This window comes from Thunnus thynnus, chromosome 13, assembly GCF_963924715.1.
Source record: "Thunnus thynnus chromosome 13, fThuThy2.1, whole genome shotgun sequence".
Classification (NCBI taxonomy): domain Eukaryota; kingdom Metazoa; phylum Chordata; class Actinopteri; order Scombriformes; family Scombridae; genus Thunnus; species Thunnus thynnus.
The window spans coordinates 12,421,674-12,441,546 of NC_089529.1; the positions used below are offsets into that span (position 1 = coordinate 12,421,674).

Below are 19,873 nucleotides of genomic sequence, written 5' to 3' on the forward strand. Positions count from 1 at the left end.
GTTTTGCATTTGAGGTCATTTTTTTGCTTTCAATGTATTTTTATTGACTTTCAATTTATTATTATTTTTTGTTGGATGCTTGGGAGATTTTGTTCAATTATTATGATACACATTTAATCCCATACACCTAAACTGTCTGAGTATGCATTATAGAGGAGAATACACTGGGTGTCTTTACATAAGCCTTCCAGCTGTTTGCGGTTCTCATTCCGGCCGGCGGGTGGCGCTTCAGTTTAGCGCTCACACTGTCTCACAGGGCGAGGAGACACCACGAAGAAGAGCAGCTGCACTGTGTCGCACGAAGCTTTGATCCACTTCAGCGAATCGACGACGGTCGGGTTTTGGTAAGTAGTTAGCTAATTTTTTGAATTCCACGTATCGGTATTTAAAGTTAACGTGTCGGTATTTATTCGGTTTACGTGCTAGTTATGATGTTAAAATGACCTATTATGTGAGCGGTGTCAGGCGACTTTTCTTAGTGGCCTTGTTAGAGCTAACTTAGCATTAGCTCGACCTCTCACATTTGTGTTGCAAAATAAAAACTGAACCGACACATTACGGTACTGAATTAACTTTACTACAATGCTTACTATTCCAGTGTGGGATTTGGTTTGCCTACAGAAATAGCATAATGACTGAGCTGTGCAATTTTACCTGGCAACTGTCAATCACCACGAACTTTACCAAAAATGGAGGCACGATCTGCCCTTTATCCGCAACCACGGTTTAAGCTTCAGGGCCGAAACTGAGGTAGCGGCGACTTCAGAGAAACACACTGAAACCAAACCTATCGTCCCCTTTTGTAAATCGTTTTTGGTATATAATTTTCATTTTTGTCATTGGCATAATTAAATCTGCGATGTAAAAACAAGCGCCTGTTAGAGACGAGGCCGCACAGTTTTCTATATGTGCTCTGGTCTAATAACAGTGGATCAGGATCAGCTGTCGTGTTGGATCAATCTGAATTTAGTACTGGAGACACTAATCTGTCGCTACTTACGCCAGGAAAAGCTGACAAAGGCGACAAATTTGAATGAGCATGTGAAATGTAATTCTTTTTTTAATGATAATGTGTCGATCTTAATGTAGGAATTACACAATTTAAGAAACACTCCCTGTTTGGGCGGTTGTTGCTTAAATCACCGCGGTCACATGCCTTAAAGTCTTATTTGTACAAGTAGATGTTTTAGCGAACAATGCATTACAATGTAAACATCTGATCTATAGTAGTTGTTTTTCTTGATGTTGGTTTAAGTGTCGCCAGAGTGAAAAGGCGTATTGTATATGTACGATTAAAACATGAAGAAGGCGGCTGGAATGCAGCGTAACTTTACATTTTATCTGTGACAGTACTGATTAGATTAAGGCGGACTCAACTTTTATCTCTGATTGATCGGTTACATATTGCCAGAGTTGGCTGTCACAGTTGTAAATCTGTCTGTCGGGAAAAAACGCACTGTTATTGTTGTTGGTTTGATGCTATTTTGTTTGAAGGGTATGTTATTTTATTTAGTATTTAAATTGTATTGCACAGTATTGTGACATAGAGCTTTTGTCAGCATTTTAATACCATGAGGTGAAAATCAGTAGTAATTTAAATTGATCATTTAAATTAGGGCTGGGCGATACGGAAAATATCAAATATCACATTTTTCTTTTGATTTTCTATCAATTGTTTTTGAGATTTTTGACCCCATTTTTCATAGGCATTAGAATGCTCTTTAGTGCATTTAGGCAACTTTTATCTAACTGACTACCCTCTAAAATAAGAGTGAGGAAAAAAACGAACAAGATGTAGAAGGTAAGTAAAAGAATTTTAACTGGAATTGAAACATAGTTTTCTTGATACTTATTTTGATGGGTTGCTTACTAAAGTACGAGAAGCACAAGAAGAAAGCACACAGATAGCCTAACACGTGTACAGCTAACACAGCTTCAGACGATAAGGGCCTAGTTTCAACTACGGAGTCTTGGCAGGTCAAAGATTGTGGTTGGTGTTAGATATCCAGCTTTATATCTGCTTACAGCTATCAAACTCAATATGTGTTTTTTTCCATAGATTACAAGATCACTTATTTCCAAAGATGGTTCGACCACATTTTGGACCACCACGCCTGAAGTCCAGGTAATGTGTAGTGACACACCCAGATACTGTTATTGTTAAATCTTTTGTTATGGGTACTAGTGATGATTAAAGCTGTTTAAAACTAGATTCTGGCCTTTTTCCCCAAAATGATAAGTGCATTGAGGTTATTTGCTGTAATCAACTAATTTCTTTTCTTTGTGTCCAATCAGACCCTACGGAGATGGTCATGGTATTGGACCCAGTGAAGGCAATTACACCCCCAACTCTAAAAGTCGGAGAGATGTCCAGGGCTACCCAGGAAAGGCCCATTTTAACTGGAGAGATTCCAGAGGTAGAGGACGACCCCCGGTTGTCAAAAGAGTCCCACTGATGGGAGAGCAAAGGGAGCCACGTTTCAATCACTGGAAGTCCCCAAATCAGGATTCCTTTCAATCATACCCTCCCAAAATGGAACCGCACCATAGCCAGAGGAGGCATTCTCCATCTAGGCAAAATCGCGCCCCTCACGTCCAGCATCAGTCATCCTCTCGCAGTCCTGCACATGGATCCCCAAGTCAAAGGGGTCCTCTGTTCCATGGCCACCCCTCAGGTCACAGGTCACCCTCCCCAAGACATTTTCGTAACCACCCAGGTGACAGGAAGCCAGGCTCTGCTCCAGCCTACCAGGGGTCTTTCAGGGGCCACAAAAGGCAGACAGGTTTCCCCCATCAGGACCATAGGAGTCGAGACCCACGTGGGAGTTACAGTCCCAGAGAAAGGCCCTATGAACAGCACTCAGGTCATGGCATGAAGCGCTGGAACGAGGCTGGAGTATTTTCTCATCCGCACAATGGAGAGCATGGGCCCTCTGGGTCACAGAGGAGCCCCAGAGAGATGCAGGGGAGAGGCTCATGTCCAGAGAGGTACAGGAGTGAAGCAACAATCCCAGCTGGGTAAAATTGTTAAAAGGGAGGCCTGAAGCTGGCCGAGTCCTCACAGTCACAGGGGTCGTAATGATTACCTCTACTCTGCCCCAACTCATAATTCTTAGAGGGTATTAATGGGGGTCTGATGTAAATGTGGTTTCACCTGCCATTGAGAGGAATGTTACATCTGTAATTGCTCTTTGAAAATTTACTTCTCCTACCTGTTTCATTCTGTCATGGCATTATGAAGGGTCTGCATTAAGATAAAAATTAAAAGTTCCGCCTCCCACTTAACATGGCAATGGATTTGTCATTGTAATGATTTCTCTATTGTCTGATGGATATGCAGGTGGTCATCTGAGCAAGACTCCAGACGGCAGCGTGGTCCAGTGGAGAGGCAGGGCAGCAGATCCCACAGTAGAGAGAGGGCACAAGATGTCCCTCACCTGCCCCCTTTCAGATCTCCCTCATGGAAAGGAGGTCCATCACCATCATCCTCCTACCACAGGAACCCTCAGGAGAGGCACATGGTAGGACCCCGCAAGAGGAGGATATCAGACATCAACTTGCCCACCTCAGACCCTGCACTTGAGCATGGCAATCCAAAACACGCCAGGAGAGAGAGACCTCAGCTGCTCAGTATTCCCAGGCCATTTGGTGGTAAACCTTTGTCTCTCAGGGATAAAAGTTTCCTAGTAAGAGGCAGACAAATGAGAGCGGAGTCTCTCATGAGGCTCAGAATACCTCCATCCATGAAACCCAAGCCTCGCCTGGTTGATTCTGCTTCACGGGGAAATGTCAGCTCTGTTCTTGCTATCAGGAAGAAGCGTTTCCAGTCAAATGCAGTTCCCCTGAAAAAGCTGGAACCAAGGAGGGCAAAACCACAACAGTCACCCCACAGAGAAGAAGGCAATGCAAGCAAGTCCTCAAGAGACTCTGATTGCAGAAAAGAACAGGTGGAGTCTCGCCGGTCCTTGAACACACACAGGTACGGTATTTTCCTTCTAGCACTGTTCGAAGGGGCTTGATGGTGATTAGGAGGTCAAGAAAGAATGTCTCTGTATGAAGGGGTGCCAGCTGTGAAAAATGGAGATAACGCGATGAGCTATATGTGCAAACCGATTCTGTTGATGAAAAGCTACCAAGGTTTTCGAATGCCTCCCTGTCTGCGTGCCGCATATGTTTCACAATACCTTCCTATCAAATGAGCTGAAGAGAAAGTGCTAAGTTTGTGCTCAAGTTACGCAGCACATCAATAAAGCCAACCAGTTTCGAAACTTGGCAAAAATATTTAATGCCCCGATGAGGATTGTGGAAAAATTAGTTGATCTGAGCTGTTGAAGGATTCCTCAATTTGTCTGCATTGAGTGTCTTAAGATTGAAAGAAGTGCTCTCCATCATATTGTGAGGACCCGTTCAACCTCGATGTCAAACAAAAGCAAATTGAAGCTGAAATTACAACATGTAGTCTAAATCAGTCTGTGTGTGTGTGTATGTAAATTGAGGAAATTGATGAACATGAAGAGGACTGCATTTAACATCATCTAAACTGAAATTGCCATGCTGCCCCTCTTTTAAATTCCTGGAGAATATGTCAGCCGTACATGGACCTTGGGAAAAGAGATGCATGTCCAGCTTTGACTGGCGAGAGTTCACGGCACAAACTAAAACATGAGACCGTAAAGTTACACGTGAAGTGGCATGTTTGACCAAGGAATTTCCAAGAACAAAGCTAGTCTGAGCTGTGACACTTTGTTTACTTTGAATATACTCACAATGTCAAGATGGAGACTGGTGATTAATGCTGCCCACTCAGACGACAAAACCCTTAAAACAATGAAGAGGAATTTCTGGCGACCATCAGTGTTAAAGTAACTAACTTTGAAGTGCTAAATTCACTGATAAATTAATTGGAACATAACTCAGTTTATGCACTTCAAATGACCAAAAACAAATGTCTTTTTATAATGTTCCAAACTGGTTATACTAAAAAGTCTTTAAACAACAGTAAAAAACTGTCAAAAAGTTAAAAGACAAATAATCCAGCAAACAATTGATCTTTTTTGACTAATAGAGCAAGTCTCCGTATTCAGGAATTTTTATCTTCATGCATTCATCATACACATACTTTATAGACCTGGAGTAATGCTCAGTTCATGTGTCTCACACAAGTGGAATCTGGATACGGAAACGCAGTGCACTGTGCAAAGTGAATTAATTTATGCCGGAAGGATTGTCTTATTGGAGTGTAATACAAGCTTCTGCAACTCGGGCATGAAAGCTTGTGGATGGTGCACCATTCCTGTTCAGGATTTCCAGAATTAAGAGGAGCCAAACTACTTCTACTTAAGCTTCCAACATTGCATCTAAGTACTGGAGTTTTCTGCTTCTCTACAGTAAAAAAAAGTTTACCTAAAGCTCCCAAACATTCAGACATACATCAGGCTTAAACCATGACAAAGCTGCGGAATAAAGTGTCTTGATGAAATACACCAATGATGGTCAACTTTTGCAGAAATGAAATCTTAGAGTGACCATAGAGCTACAAGATGGCCACCTACATTTTAATCATACCAGTAATCCCTGCAGTGAGACGGGCCTCGACTTGACCTTTTTAAATATGTGAAAAAAGATGGTATGTAACGTGACCGTGAACACAAAAGAATCTACATCAAACTCTAAAAAGGATGAGACAACAAAGGCTAAGAGAATGGATTTGCCGGACAACGTGATTAAAATGAACGTGAACAAGGTGAAAACTGAGATTGCAAGTGGCTAGAATTCCAGCTAGATACTGCACGGGAACAGACGCTCAGCTCGGTCTTTGCAGCCTTACCATATCACCTTCTTATATTCTTATTGATGTGAATGCATCTGGGCCGGACCCACAGGTCAGCATGTGCTGTGGTCAGTTCCTATGTCTAGTCTGACTTGTGACCTAAATGTAATTATCAGAGACGTGCGTCATCAGACTGAGGGAAACCAAAATATTCAATAGACGCTTTACAGGGCTAACGTAACCAAAGTCCATGGCCCCTAAAGTCTTCAACACCAACCTGCACGTCGACCTGCAAAGATATTGCTGAAAACGATGAGACAAGAAGATCAATTCTCTGCTATTGCTAAAACTACTACATGAAGAAGAAGAGAGAGCACTGTGCCAGCTCTTCGACTGTATTTTTACTGGAGAACCAATCAGATGATCATCATGCCCAGTGTCCCAACTTTTAAGAAGAGTATTTAAGAGGAGCAGGAGATCTAAAGGAATAGAAGTCTTACTTGTGGCACAGCCTGCAGTAAGTTGCCTTGTTCATGGGCAGACAAATACTGAATCATCTCTTAAACCTCGCTGCACAGCTATGGAGAAAAGCTGTCATACGGACTCTTGACATGTTAAGCTGGACGTGCTCAACCTTTCACTTCAAAGCTGCAGAAGTCTCACATCTCCGTCTACACTCTACACGGTGTGCATCTGGCAAAGTTTTTTCGCTGATGAAAGTGATTGAAGACCACTCAAGGAACAATTAGGAATGACCCGGCAGTCAACCTTTTGAAGATTTTGAAGTATGACAATGAAAAGACGGCATTGACCTCATGTGCTTCTGGGAGAAAGATGATAGAAGATTTGATGATGTGATCTAGACCAATATCTTAAAGTCCTCTCCAAGATTTGCCCGCTTTAACGATCACTGAGTAAATGAAGAGAGCTCAGATTGATTCAGGGTACAAAAATACCTTTAGGAGTAAAGAAGCATGGACATTCCATGGTTTTTTTGTAAGTACCCATGTGTGATGCGTGGCTTTATGATCATTTGTCTGCCTGCAAAACAGTGCTGTTCATTACTGGTTTAAATTGCATTAGAGCTGACAGGTTAATTTTATTTTTTTTACTTGCTTTCTGTTTGCTTTAACACTGATAACTTGAAAGATGTGATTTTTTACATGTATCCAGGCCATATTTTAAAATGTTCACACACTGACTGAAGCCTCACATGCAGCGAGGATAGGAATGCGGATGTTCTTAACACTGCCTCTACTGATCTCTCCTCAGATCTTCTCCCATTGAGAAACGTGACCTTGTTGTTTTGTCTCACTGGCCGCCCGGGCCAAGCTCCTCCTCCAAGGACGACTCACCTTCGAAGGATCGTAGCCCAAAGTCGAAGAGTGGTAAGTAAATTTCTTTCTGTGATCTTGTGTAATGAAAGGACAATCCCGAGGACAGTTTTCATTGTACAACTGATCTGTAATGTCTAGTTATCTCATCATTTTACATGCCTTGATTGTTCTCTGGTTGTAAAATTTACTACAGGGTTTATTCTTTATTTCCTTCTCTTTATAGAACGCAGTTCGGATGCAGATGCTGCATCAAGCAGCCGACTCTCAAAGTCTGAATCCAGATCATCACCTGAAGAAAGAAAACAGGGATATTTGGATAAGAGAATGTTTAGGTACATTTCTTAGAATTAAATTCTGTTTTCTTAAGTGTTTGAAACAAAGTTCATTAGGAAGTGCAGCGTTTTCATAAGTGTTTCCCAAAGTTGTTCCTGTCACCTTCACCCTGGGTCAGACTGATGCAAAGCTCTTACCTATTCAGCACTGTGCTTGGCAATAACACAGAATTGCATCTGCAAACTTGCAGTTATGATCAGAGAAGCCTTTTTTTCTGTAGCTTGTCCAAATATATCCAGTAACAAATTCAAGGAATTTCCCTCTGATTTCTTGCTGTATGAAAACATTTACTGAAGTGTTCTGGGACACAAAAATAAAATATTTGAATTCTTTAAACCCATACCCCTAGACACCCCTTTTAAAGCCTTTCAACAAAAAATGATTAAATGCAATGCAAAGCTTCATGCAGACTGTCCTGGTTCTGATGGTCCCCTTTTTTTGCAGGCCATTTAATATGATGCAGGACAGCCACAGATCTGGGAGGCCTTTCAGGAGACCAGGACCAGGACCCATGCAGGTGAGTGAAACATTAATTGCATTGGACTGTGAAGAACTTGTGCTTCTGTATGTAATTGTTTTTTTTGTATTTAATCTTCACTCGTGTGTTTTACAGAGACCAAAGTTCCCTGGTGGTCCAAGGAAGACCGGCCCTGAACTGTCAGGAAATGTTAGAAGACCACTCATGGTATGCATACATTTTTAAAGGGATATATTGGGGAAAGTTTAAAAGGGTCATTGACTCTGTTTTATTAATAACTAATATTTGAATTTCTGGTGTTTCATTAGGAGAGTTTAGTGATGCGTCCCTTCCCAAATCAGAGGCCAGTGTTCAGAAAAAGTCACACTATCATGTCCAAATACCGCAACATGAGAGTGATGCGTCAGCGAGCGCCGTACAACCGAGGACCCAACCAACAACGCTGGTGATAACCACAGGTAAGTTATCATGATGAAGGGGCCCAAATTCTGATTAATCATGACAAAGCAATCTGTAATTTACTTGTCAAGATCTTCAAGAAATGTTTTATTGAAAGGAGTTTTTTTGTTTTTTTTTCTTGATCTCAGCACAGTCTCACACTGCAACATGATGGTGGAGAACATGGTGCTGGATGGACTGCACAAACCCTCTCTATGATCCCAACCTGCCTGTATATTGTGGAAGTGTTGTCGCTTACATTTGTTCTCAAGTGTTTCAGTTGCAAGTACTGCAGTACCTGGTTTTAGGATTTTTGTAAAATACACATTGTACTGTCCTGCTTTTTTTTTTTTTCCTGTGTATATGATGGTTTGAGAATTGCTGCTTGTGATATTGGCGGTCTTCATTTTACTTTTTCTTACCAGGCTTGTTAAATCAAAGAAATGTTTACTTTAATATCTCACCTTTATGTTTTATGAAGACCTATCACATGAGATGTCCTGTTTTGATTAATCATGGTTGTTTTGATTAGAGACTGCAGCTTGTCAAATGACAATTAGCTACCACTTGTAAAACTTGTATTATCACATCAGTTTATCGTTTGAGACTTGAAATAAAATTTAACAAGCTCTATATGCCAGTTGTCTTTGTTTTTCTTTTAGATTTTAGAGTCACTTAATCTATGATGCTATTTTAAGAACCATGAACCTATAATCCAGGGTTCCTTAAACATATCTTGTCTGAAAACTAGTTTTTATGACCCCAAATTTTGAAGTTTGAAGCTTGGATTGCTTAATTGCCTCGTTTTAAGTAAATCTGTCTTCACACAGTTCAAATGTCTCTTGATATGCTTTGATGACTACTGTTCAGCATAAACAATCAAGAACCAATCAGCATTTCAGGGTGGTGCAGAATCTATGATTTTTCCACCAAAAAAGTCAAATTACCTAATTAAAATCCTTAAAATTACATCTACTCCTCACTCATTGAAATATCCAGAATAAATGAATATGCAAATATTGTAAATTTAAAAAGTTTAACATGTCTTCTCAGTGTTTGTGCACAAGAGGTTTTAAGTTTCAACATCGCATTACTGTAAACTGCATACTGGACCACTATTAGCTCCAAACTAGCCGTGAAATCTTACTCACAGGTACTCGGCTTCGACTCAGATTTCCGGTGAGCACAGCGAAACTTCCCTGATTCTGCAGATAAATGTGAAAACAGCCTTCTAGTGTCAAACTCTGCACAGTGAAGCTCAAACATTCAACTGACGGAACAAGAAGCTAAAACACATTTTTGACCGTGTTGGGGACTTTAAAGTTTGGTGACTCACAAGAGACACATTTTTAAAAAGAAAGAGCTGTCGGGAGAGGCTGCGATATGTTGACGAAATTTCTAGTATGAGTCAAGCTCCAAAACCCCCTACAACTCCAGTTGGTAACAGTTTCTGTTTGAGATAATCCCCATGACCACATCTGAATAATTGTTTATACACTTTGGAAAGCTCCCTCCAAAACCACAAAACCTTACACAACCCTACACAAACTAAACTTTGTGTGTAAAATCAGTGGAGTGCCTCTATAAGTCGTTTTAACATTTTAGTAAAGCCAGTCAAAACAGTTTCTGACCCTCTAAAGGTGACTGGGATGCAGGGATCTGCTTTCTCTCTCCATTCTTGTGTAACTGTATGCCAGCTTGTCCCTTTAAACACAACTCTCGCCCTTCAGCCAGCGACCTCCTTCGCACCCGTGTTCACAAATATCACCGGGGCACAGCAGTGATATGTGTGAGCAGAGTGAGTGGAGCACCCCTCGGCCCTCCTGTGCTAAACTTAGCCCCTGACAGTACCACTTCTCATCACAACATACTCGGAAGACCACAGCGGGTTACAATGGATGGTGTCGAGTTACCGCAGATGCTGCTGTATCTCACCGGTGAGGCTGACAAAACAAGGTGAGTGTGTGCAGTGTACTGGGCAGATCCTTTACTGTAACTGACAATAATCTGGTTAATTGGTTTAGTATGTTTACTAATGACTGTATAATCTGTCACTGTGCTCCTTCTTTGGATCCAGCATGTGTTGCACATTTGTTCACTGCTGTGGCATGAGAGAAAACAGCTGCCTCTACTGAAGCACCCGAATTTAATTTCCAGCACTTTCATAAGGAATTATTTCAGTTTATTGTACAAACTGAAGTCACTGCTATGTTATGGAGGATGTAGTAACAGTGAAACAAATAATAAACAGAAAACATTGTCTTCTCTGAAAGGTGTAGCGTGATGTTTTCTTCAACAGGTTGCACTGAACTGACTGTCTTGTTGATTTCTGCTCCACTGACTTGCTCCGATCTGTTGTTTGTAGATGTAGACTTAAAGACTCCGCAGGTTTTTCTGTCTTTCTCTCTGTCTCCTTCCACACTTGTATTCCTCTCTGTCACGATGGGCAACTATAGCTCAGCCCTCATTCCTGGTAAGCCTTGCTACTATTGTTGTTAACATTTTGTTACAACATAATTTGAAATACTACCACGCTCGAAAGCTGCATGTTAAAAGCTGAACGTTAATGCAGGCTTTGGAAATAATGGAAAAATAGAAATATGGAAGTGGCCCATGTATTCTATGGTGATGGGTGTGTTTTTAACATTTATTCTCTGTTTCTCTTGAAGACACTGACGAGTTTGATTCAATTGTGTCACTGGCGGAGAAGCTGAATGAGCAGGTAGCTCATGCTGCAGATGAGAGGTTACAGTCTGAGCTTCAGTCTCTGGGAAGTATACACTTTTAATAGTTATCTGCAGGCTGTTCCTTTACTATGTGATCCAGTTAAACTGTACTATTATAACTTGGCTCACTATATGAAACGAGTATGTGTGCTCTGGTCTGTTTGTGTCCTATCTGCCCTTGGGATAAATTTAACTTTTCTGAGCTGCCTCGTACACACACACACACACACACACACACAAACACAGCCACATACAGCAGCAGAAGATATCTGCTTTGAGTCCTTACTTAACACAAGATTTAAAGGTACACGGCCTGTAATGTAAACAGTATGATCTTTATTCTCTGATTTATATTTTGAGTCATTGTAATCAAATGTTGTGGTGGAAATCTTCTCTGGAGACTCATTTACATCATTTTTTTTTGTTTACATTCAGAATGGGGTGAAGTACCCTTCAATGTTTTACTGATCAGACGTCTCAAACTAGACTTGACTTACAGGTAACACTCACGATGGAGGTGGAAAGAAAAGAAAACCAGAGTGAAGAGCTGGATTCTTCATCAACAACAAGTTTTCAACAAGAAAACTCTGAGGAACCGAGTCAGAATGGTTCTGCCCTGCCTGTAAGTGTAAAAACACACTCTCTCCATGCAGCATGATTATGCTCCTTACAGTAAAATATTATTTCAGGTTTGTGTTTTTTTGTCGTTATTCTCCACAGGCAGCTAAAAGCAAAAGTGCACTCACACAGTCCTCCCCTTCAAGCGCTGCGCCGTCCTTCTCGTCTCTTTTACCGAAAGCTCTCTCTGCTGTTCTTCATGCGACGCTGCCTCCACGTTACAGCTCCGTGCCTCGGCCAATCAGAAACCCACCGAACCTGGAACAACTGCAGACAGAGCTGAGAGAACTGAGGGCTAACTTTGAACAGATGAAGAGTCAGCACAAGTACGGCTTTGATACTGTAATCTCTGCTGTAATATAGCAAGTGATGCCTGTATTTCCTTCTTATCACTATTCCACAACTCTTAACACACATCCAAACATTATTTTCCTACCAAATGTGTAACAAAAAACAATTCAAAATAGTGAGACATCCTTGTTTGGACTGGTAGCCTCAGCCTGGGGAGCGTGTGATTTTCCAAACCCTGCATTGCCTCTATGATAGTTTCGATTAGTTTTTTTGATGCATTAATTTGATGATATCTTGTGTTCCAGCAAAGAAATTAAACTGCTGATGAATGAGCTAGATGAGGAGAAAAGGATTCGTTTGACTTTACAGGTATGAAAATGCATCGTAACTTCTAAAGAATGTGTTATTTGTTCTTTCAAAAGTTTTGCAGTCCTGCTTTGATGTTTTATCACACACAATGATATAACAATATTGAGGTATTGTTCACTTTTTCAAAAACTACTTCAAGATGAGAATAATTACTTAATTAATTGTTTTGTTTTAGATGGAGGTACAACGTATGAAGAAGCACATGTCTAAATGAGCAGGAAGATACAATAAGCATCAAGAGATTCTGATTTGACTAAAAGAACCAAGTTTTAAAAGTCCTGTTCTACACCTGTTTGGTAAATGTTATTTCTCTAAGTTATACAAATCATCCCTGCTCCTTTTTGATGAAGAATTATTATATTTATTTGAAAAACATGTCTCTTAGATGTTTTATTTTTTACTAGATTGCTGACTGAAAGGACTCAATGTTTTTTACTGAGTCATTGTTGAAAAGTGTGAGCGCAGCAGGAGCAGACTCAAGGTGAAAGTCTGCTACAAACCCGATGTCACACTGAGAGGAGGGTGTGTTGGCTTTCTCTCTTGGAAGTGAGCAGTGCATGGCCCAGTTATACATTTAATTTATTTATTTCTGTAGATAGACCCTTGATGACTGTGGCATCTTTAGCATCCTGTGGTGGGGGAAATGCTTTTTTAAAGTGTTTTGAGGTTTCCACAACTTGTTTTCTGTGGGAACCCATATTTGTAATGACTGTTGGTTAGAGGCCTCAATGTGTGTAGATGATTCATTTTCAATCATTTTTCTTTTATCCAACAGTGAAGGATAAAGGGCAGCACAAACACGGGGCCCTCTGTCATATTTAAGGGCATGTATATTTTTCAAAAATGTAATAATTTGTCTTTTGATTTAGAAAAAATGAACTGACTGAGCTGTCAGTTAATGTATTGGTTGCTGACATTCAGGAGCATTGTGAATTCATTAAAGATGTCGGCCATTGTTGACTCTACTTTTTTATTAATAATTAAGGATGAAGCCACTCACATGAATAAATATATAGATAGTGACGTCATGTGTTAAAAAAATGCAAGTATCTTCTGGAACATAAGTGTAAACAGAGTCTGGTTCCGTTTTATAAAAAGAGTCGGAGTTAAAAGTTTCAGTTTCTGACAAAAATGTTCAGACTCCAACTAAACTATTTACTGTTATTTACTTTTGTGACAAACTGGAGCCTGAAATCAGATTAAAAAAATTTTTTGCTATACTTTTAAAGTCATTATTTCAGTATTTTCTTGAAGTCATTTGAGATAAATAGATTTTCAAATACATAAACAAAAAGTCATTTCCGTTGACTAATTAGCCTTATAAATGAAATGCAAGTAAATCCTTTTTTTTGGCAAAAATTTTTAATAAAAAAAGCACATATTTCCTCTTAAAAACATATATACATAATTTGGTATATTACATTTTCATTTTCAGATCAAAATGGTCACATTGTGGCAGGTTGGCGTTTTCTTTGGCAGTCCGTATTCTTTTTCTGTACGATCCAGGATTTTACCTCAGAAGTTGGAGTCTTCACAAGGAATAGGCCTGAAGGTGACTTCTTTGTTCTCCTCAAGAATGATGTCGTATCGACAGAGAGGCCTGTGAGAGACAAAATCAATATCGAAATCTGGAGCTTGGAGCATGTAGGTTGCAAAGGTGGTTTTTAAATCATTAAGTATTGCCTACCTGTCCTTGTGTTCCAGATGTGTGAGACGGACTTGGAGGACACGCAGCTTATATTTGGGCTTGAACACGTTCCCAGTGGAGAATGTGAGAGACACCTTATTCACTGACTTTACGTCTTTGTCAAACTGGGCAAACAACCATGTATTTTTGTACTTCTGGAAGTTTGATGCTTTACTGATATGAAAGAAAAGAAAACAAAAAAAAACACTGCTGAGAGAGAGAGCAGTAACAGATGACCAGAGAGACTTCATGGTGAAATATTGTATATTAAATATTGTACTTGAAATAGAACATAATGTGAAGACTTACTGGTCGATGGTTGCCACTGCTTCTTCACCATTCCCATGAAGTTTAACAGTGATGTAGCCCCAGCGTTCCACCTGGTTCCATATCACCACTTCTACCTTGTAGTTTGTCACTGAGAGAAGATATGAAGATGTTGATTGGTTTCATTTTAGTAATTATTAGCCTCATAAGGAAAAGCTTGACTGACTGAAAACTCTATTACATGGGTGGTGAGACTATGAGGATTAACTGTTAAAATAAATTGGAAATGTTCCTTTAAAGTCTTTATATGCACAAACAGTAGATGAGAGACAACAAGAGATATTTGTCTGTTACAGAAAAAACAGGTCTTAAAGGGCAAATGTTGACATTTCCTCTTTATTGCTTGACATTCAGAGGATGTTTTAATCATCCAGCAAGGAAAAACACTTATTAAAAACTCTACAATTCATGTTAAGAATATATCTTGTTCCACTGTTTTCATTGTTAAATGTCTTAACTTAACAGGATGAGGCTCGGTTCTATTTTCAGAGATGTCCTCAACAACTGCCACGAAACCCTTACTAGAAACTCACTTTCACATCAACCAAATGTTGCTAAGAGCATCAGTTATTATTATTATTATTATTATACTTACTGCAGAATGGAGTCTCTTTATTTGTGGTGAAGTAAGCTTTTGTTTGCCCCAGGCGCAGCAGGACGTCTTTCCACTCTATGACGTCATAACCTGGATTTGAGTGAAACAGCTGCGTCAGTTTTACAACAACTTACTCTAACCGCTGAGGAAGTAATGGATTTATTCAAAAAATACACCCATCTTAAATTAAACATATAAATTACAACAAACTTAAATTAAAGAAATACTCATCTAAAATGCCTCAAGATTCACTTATTTCATCACTGTTACTACCATATAATCATATTGCTTGCTTCCACTAACAGGCTTTATATTGTGTTCATGTAATTTTTGATTGACTACCTTTCACATGAAAAATGTGTGTATGTGGTTAAGTTGAGGCATCCTTTTGAGTGGATAATGTGCGTTCTTCATTTAACTAACAGATAATAAAAGTACCAACCAAAGACAGGACATCCAGCTGCTCCAAACTGCTCACAGTTCATGCAGTTACCATTCAGAAAGTCCTTGTAAGAGGAGCAGGGGAAGCTCCTGGTGAAGCACGTCCTACTCAGAGAGTCAAGGTAGAGCAACACTGATCTCTGGTGGTCGCATTTGAAATAGGCTGTTCCTTAAGAGTAAAATAATCACATGTGATTATAAATCCAACATGTTTTACAGTCAGCAGTTTGATGGTGATATTTGGGTTTTCATTTTCCCCATAATTTCAATGACATTACCAGAAAAGATGGTTTTGGGGCATCCAGGTTGGTCTGCTCCTCCATTTGCATAGAAATCAATGTGACCTAAAGGTTTTCTGAAGCCCAGGGCTGTAAACACACAGTTGACACATTAAAATGACAACTCCTTTACTTTTACACATATAAATTATCTGTATGATTTTGTATACATAAAGAACATCAAAAACCATTTAAAACATGAATAAATGAATGTATAAAACAGTATGTAAGTTCAACTTTACCATCCATGTCTGTATGAAGAACATCCACAAACTGGGCATCTTTGGCATCCAGCCGATTGTTTGGAGTAGCGCCGGTGAACTGAGGCCCAGCAGGATCCAGAGCTGCAAATATCAACATCAGTAAACCTCAATAGAACTTCAAAATTATTTTACTATTTGGATATCTGGATGTCTGGATTCTGTTTTATATCTTTCTGTTACAGAAGCACACCCAATGTCTAGACCTGCTTTTCTTTTCTTTGGGTTTTTATATATGATCCTCTGCACACTACAGACATTATGTGGGAGGATTTTCTGCCTTTATGCCACAATCTCTCCACTGGGATTTCAGAAACTGTGCTGTTTTCTTACAGGTGATTCCTGCCCATACAGCCAAAACCTGAACTGTGATACATTTACACAACTACACAACTCAACTGTGACTCTGCTGCTCTATGTTATTCGTCATTTGTAATGTTGGCAATCTAGAAATTAAAGTTCATTCTAGTGTCACCTTATCATGATTTTACCTTGATAACCATTTCAACCAAATGCCAAAACTATAAAAACATAAGTGTCTGAAGATTGTGTAAGTAAATACATTGATAAATATGTGCATTATTTCTGTAATTCTCTAAGAATGTCCGCACTGTATGTTTACTACTTTCTGTTTAAAGTTTAAATGGACCAAGTTTTGGAGCTGTGTTTTTTTTTCATTTTGACATCAGGAGTCAGAGATTTTGACATATTAGCTTATGAGGTTCAAGTCATTATTAAGCTGTTTGGCAGTGAATTGAAACAATGGCCATCTCCACAGAAAATCAGTCTGAGCACACAAAATTTCTGTTGTGTAATTTTATATAAGAAGCTCAGGAAATGTCATAACATTGGTAAATCTAGAAATATTCAGGATTATAAAAATTAGGATTGTGAGGTTCACAATTTTACCTGTAATTCTTCCGATTGCCCCATTCAGGTTTGCGCCTACAAAGCCTGATATATGAGCTCCAAGACTGACTCCGATCATGTGGATGGAGCTCAGAGAGGCACCACTTTCCTGAAAAGATCAGTCATCTGTTATAGCAAGACACTGCATGCTCACAGAGAGAAATCAGGATGCTACAACAGAAATATATTTTGCATGTATCAAATACATCTCATACCTGCATCATTTTGATGAAAGCAGTGAGGTTGTCTGCTACCTTGTGTGTGTTCTCCACTACTTTCAAATAATTCACATTGGTAGCCCCGTGGTTCCAGTCCACTACTATGACGTTACCGTCTGTCCTGACCAGCAGCAGCTGTGTGATGTTGTGAAGCCACATCGGTGGAGATCCTGTGGGCCGATAGCCATGAACAACGAAGGTGGTTGGCCTGGACATGTTGAACTGAGGGTGGGCTAACAGGTTGGTGTGGGACACAAGTGAACCACATGTTGCAGTAGAATTGGTGTACAGCAGCAATCTAATCCTGAGGTCAGTTCCTATGATTGAGTGAGCCAGATCTAGATCTGTGAAGTGATCGCATGTCTGACCTGGGGGGAGAAAAAAAGAAGGGGCAGACAGAGATAGAGAGAGAGAGAGGTGTGTTTGGGGAGGAGAGGAGGAGAAAATTAGACGACCATTTTGATCTCAAGAAAAGTTGCATAATCTTGAATTATTTAGTGATTTGTCATTTAAAATGTCTGTCATCATCAGTGACATCATTCCCAAATATGACACAGTATGTGAGTAGTCACTGTTGGTCTTGGTTGAAACTGTTTTCAAATGCAGCTTCGCTCACTAGAGAGACACCACCATGTCCTGGACAGTTTCCAATGAGAGAACAGACAATCTAACACTGAGATCTATGAGTGAAACTGACATAAATAAATACACAAAATGACAGATCAATGACATATAATCATAGATCATTAGAATAGCAGAAAATGTGATAATGACAAACTGTAAGTGTGCCCATGTGTTCTGATAATGCTACCAACCAAACTACATGAGTCTAATTAAGCAAAACAATAAATACTAATTTAACATTCAATGACAGATATTAATCTCTACACAAACAGCCTGCTATGGAAATAAAGTGTGTTTACAATAGATGTTGATTTTTATCTGAACCAGTAGACAGTTTTCTTGCTATCAAGCTGACATTGGTTAAACATTTGGCACTAGCTGAATGTTTACTTCATTAAGTTCTACTGCGATGGGAGAGTCGCGGGTCTAACTGGTGAAACTCGTAAACATTTACGTAGATCACCACAGCTTGGTTGCATGTGTATCAGCTGAGAGCCCATCATGGGTGTTGACAGTGACCGCATCAAACACGCTGGAAATTTCAGTTCCTCAATGTTGCTTCCCAGAAATACAGTTGCTAGACACTTACTGTCAAAAACAACTATTTGTGTGTGTTTGTGTGTGTACATACATCAACAAGGTTAAGATGTAAATTGAGAAATTTACATCTCAGAGCATTATGCTTTGGGCCTTACCTTTGCATAGTTGAACAGCTATCAGCAAGAGTGTTGTCAGATACTGCCACAGTGACATGCTTTAGACCAGTAACGTGCAAATAATCTACAGAGAGAGTTATCAGAGTCAGAAATGGATTTGAAAAACACACCATTCAGATACTATTTGGTCCTTGGCACTGCCAGTTAACTCCAAAACACATGTACACAAACACAGCAAAAATAAATACATATTAAACACATCCTCCAACCACACTAGAAAAAGCAACATTTCAAGGAGACCACTATCTTTTTCCCTCACATGTTTTCTTTGACACTTTGTATTTAACTCCATAGACTGTAGTTTGTATTTTTTTTCTCTGAAGCAAACTACACTGGAGCATAGCAAAGATAAGATCAGAGGTGGGTTACTTATCTACTTACCTTCAGATGTAATGAAACTTGTCATGAGTGAGTGGAAAATAATCATTTCCATTTTCATTCTTGGCAACTTCAACGTTTGTTTCTTGTTTGCCCTACCCACTGAGATTAAACTCCACCAATGACAGAGTGATTATAAGTGAAACTGAAATCTGCACAAATTGGGTCTATCTGTGACTAGTTTTTTCTGCTACAGTAGACGCGTGTACATGTTCAGTGTCTTCCTTAGATTGAACTCTGAATAAATTTGACAAGAGTATAAAAGAGTATAACATGACTTAATTGATATCAGAGTCTTACCTTTGTTGTAGGACAATATTTCCTGGCCCGGTGTGTCAAAGGTCCAGAATATTTCAGGTTATCCGTTGTTTGTAACTCCACATATTTAGACAGTGTTCACTTCAGGAAGTGACAGAAGGAGCAGTAAAGCAATATTCCCAGCCTGCATGCTCTCACCAAGATAACCACACCCCTTGCCCGTTGCCCCAGGTCATTGTGTTCACCGGTGAAACATTCCTGTGAAGTCACTCCTGTTCCCAGCACACTGAAACCGGTTATGCGACTGTTTCTTGTGTTTCAATCGAACTTCAATCTTTAAAAATAACATTGTCTTTGTTTGTCTTTTTCATGTGAAAGTGAGAGGCGGTTAAATATGTCAAAACTCTGACATTTGAATGCTGTCACACACCAAATTATACTCTACCTCATTATTGTCCCCCTGACTGTACTGTATGTGAATAGCTTTGGTAGAAGACTTAAGTGGGAGTTGATGATCTAACTTGTGGTTGTAGAAACCTCTATTGACTTTCAGTTGCTTTGAGTGTTGGGTGAATGTTCAGTTTTGGGTTAATTTCCATTTTTACCAGCAGTCTTCAACCTGAAAGGGATTGTAAATGTTTAAGTTTAGAGCAGTTTACCTGACTGCCCTTGAAAATAAAAAAGATAAAGATAAGATAATCAGTAAACTTCAAACCTTACTGTCATGTTTATGTTTATGTCCTACTTTTGCAAAAAAAAAAAAAAATACATGAATCAAAATGAAAGTCCCTAGAACATATGATAGAATTTGCTAGAGAATTA

At 39.5% G+C, this 19,873-nt stretch overlaps 3 protein-coding genes and 1 long non-coding RNA gene across 7 annotated transcripts; 2 read left to right on the top strand and 2 right to left on the bottom strand.

Moving 5' to 3' along the window:
- Positions 1 to 236: 236 nt before the first annotated feature.
- On the top strand, positions 237 to 8,989 carry si:ch211-114c12.2 (uncharacterized protein LOC336578 homolog). The gene is made up of 10 exons (XM_067607994.1): positions 237 to 344; positions 2,060 to 2,125; positions 2,296 to 2,988; positions 3,341 to 3,979; positions 7,043 to 7,158; positions 7,331 to 7,439; positions 7,885 to 7,957; positions 8,054 to 8,125; positions 8,227 to 8,376; positions 8,506 to 8,989. Exons 2-9 carry the CDS (start codon positions 2,085 to 2,087, stop codon positions 8,365 to 8,367), a joined length of 1,884 nt encoding a protein of 627 aa, XP_067464095.1. The 5' UTR covers positions 237 to 344; positions 2,060 to 2,084; the 3' UTR covers positions 8,368 to 8,376; positions 8,506 to 8,989.
- Positions 8,990 to 10,135: 1,146 nt separating this feature from the next.
- On the top strand, positions 10,136 to 13,315 carry si:dkey-71d15.2 (SH3 domain-containing kinase-binding protein 1). Of its 3 annotated transcripts, XM_067607997.1 has the most exons (7): positions 10,136 to 10,312; positions 10,722 to 10,829; positions 11,026 to 11,078; positions 11,582 to 11,704; positions 11,803 to 12,026; positions 12,297 to 12,360; positions 12,536 to 13,315. In XM_067607997.1, the coding sequence occupies exons 1-7, from the start codon at positions 10,255 to 10,257 to the stop codon at positions 12,572 to 12,574; spliced, it is 669 nt and encodes a 222-aa protein (XP_067464098.1). In that variant the 5' UTR covers positions 10,136 to 10,254; the 3' UTR covers positions 12,575 to 13,315. The 3 variants fall into 3 exon arrangements, with proteins under 3 accessions (XP_067464098.1, XP_067464099.1, XP_067464096.1); XM_067607998.1 differs by lacking the exon at positions 10,722 to 10,829 and having other exon boundaries at positions 10,138 to 10,312; XM_067607995.1 differs by lacking the exon at positions 10,136 to 10,312 and having other exon boundaries at positions 10,325 to 10,829.
- Positions 10,871 to 11,705, bottom strand: LOC137195543 (uncharacterized). Its single transcript, XR_010931132.1, has 2 exons — positions 11,593 to 11,705; positions 10,871 to 11,137 (listed from the first exon to the last, which is right to left on the bottom strand). It is a non-coding gene; the product is annotated as an uncharacterized lncRNA (long non-coding RNA).
- Positions 13,316 to 13,705: 390 nt separating the features above from the next.
- Positions 13,706 to 19,285, bottom strand: lipia (lipase, member Ia). 2 transcript variants are annotated; one of them, XM_067607999.1, is made up of 11 exons: positions 19,094 to 19,285; positions 18,395 to 18,479; positions 17,073 to 17,443; positions 16,858 to 16,966; positions 15,931 to 16,032; positions 15,689 to 15,778; positions 15,412 to 15,579; positions 14,970 to 15,059; positions 14,357 to 14,465; positions 14,048 to 14,221; positions 13,706 to 13,960 (listed from the first exon to the last, which is right to left on the bottom strand). In XM_067607999.1, exons 2-11 carry the CDS (start codon positions 18,450 to 18,452, stop codon positions 13,876 to 13,878), a joined length of 1,356 nt encoding a protein of 451 aa, XP_067464100.1. In that variant the 5' UTR covers positions 18,453 to 18,479; positions 19,094 to 19,285; the 3' UTR covers positions 13,706 to 13,875. The 2 variants fall into 2 exon arrangements, with proteins under 2 accessions (XP_067464100.1, XP_067464101.1); XM_067608000.1 differs by lacking the exon at positions 19,094 to 19,285 and adding an exon at positions 18,797 to 18,910.
- Between the last annotated feature and the right edge of the window lie 588 nt (positions 19,286 to 19,873).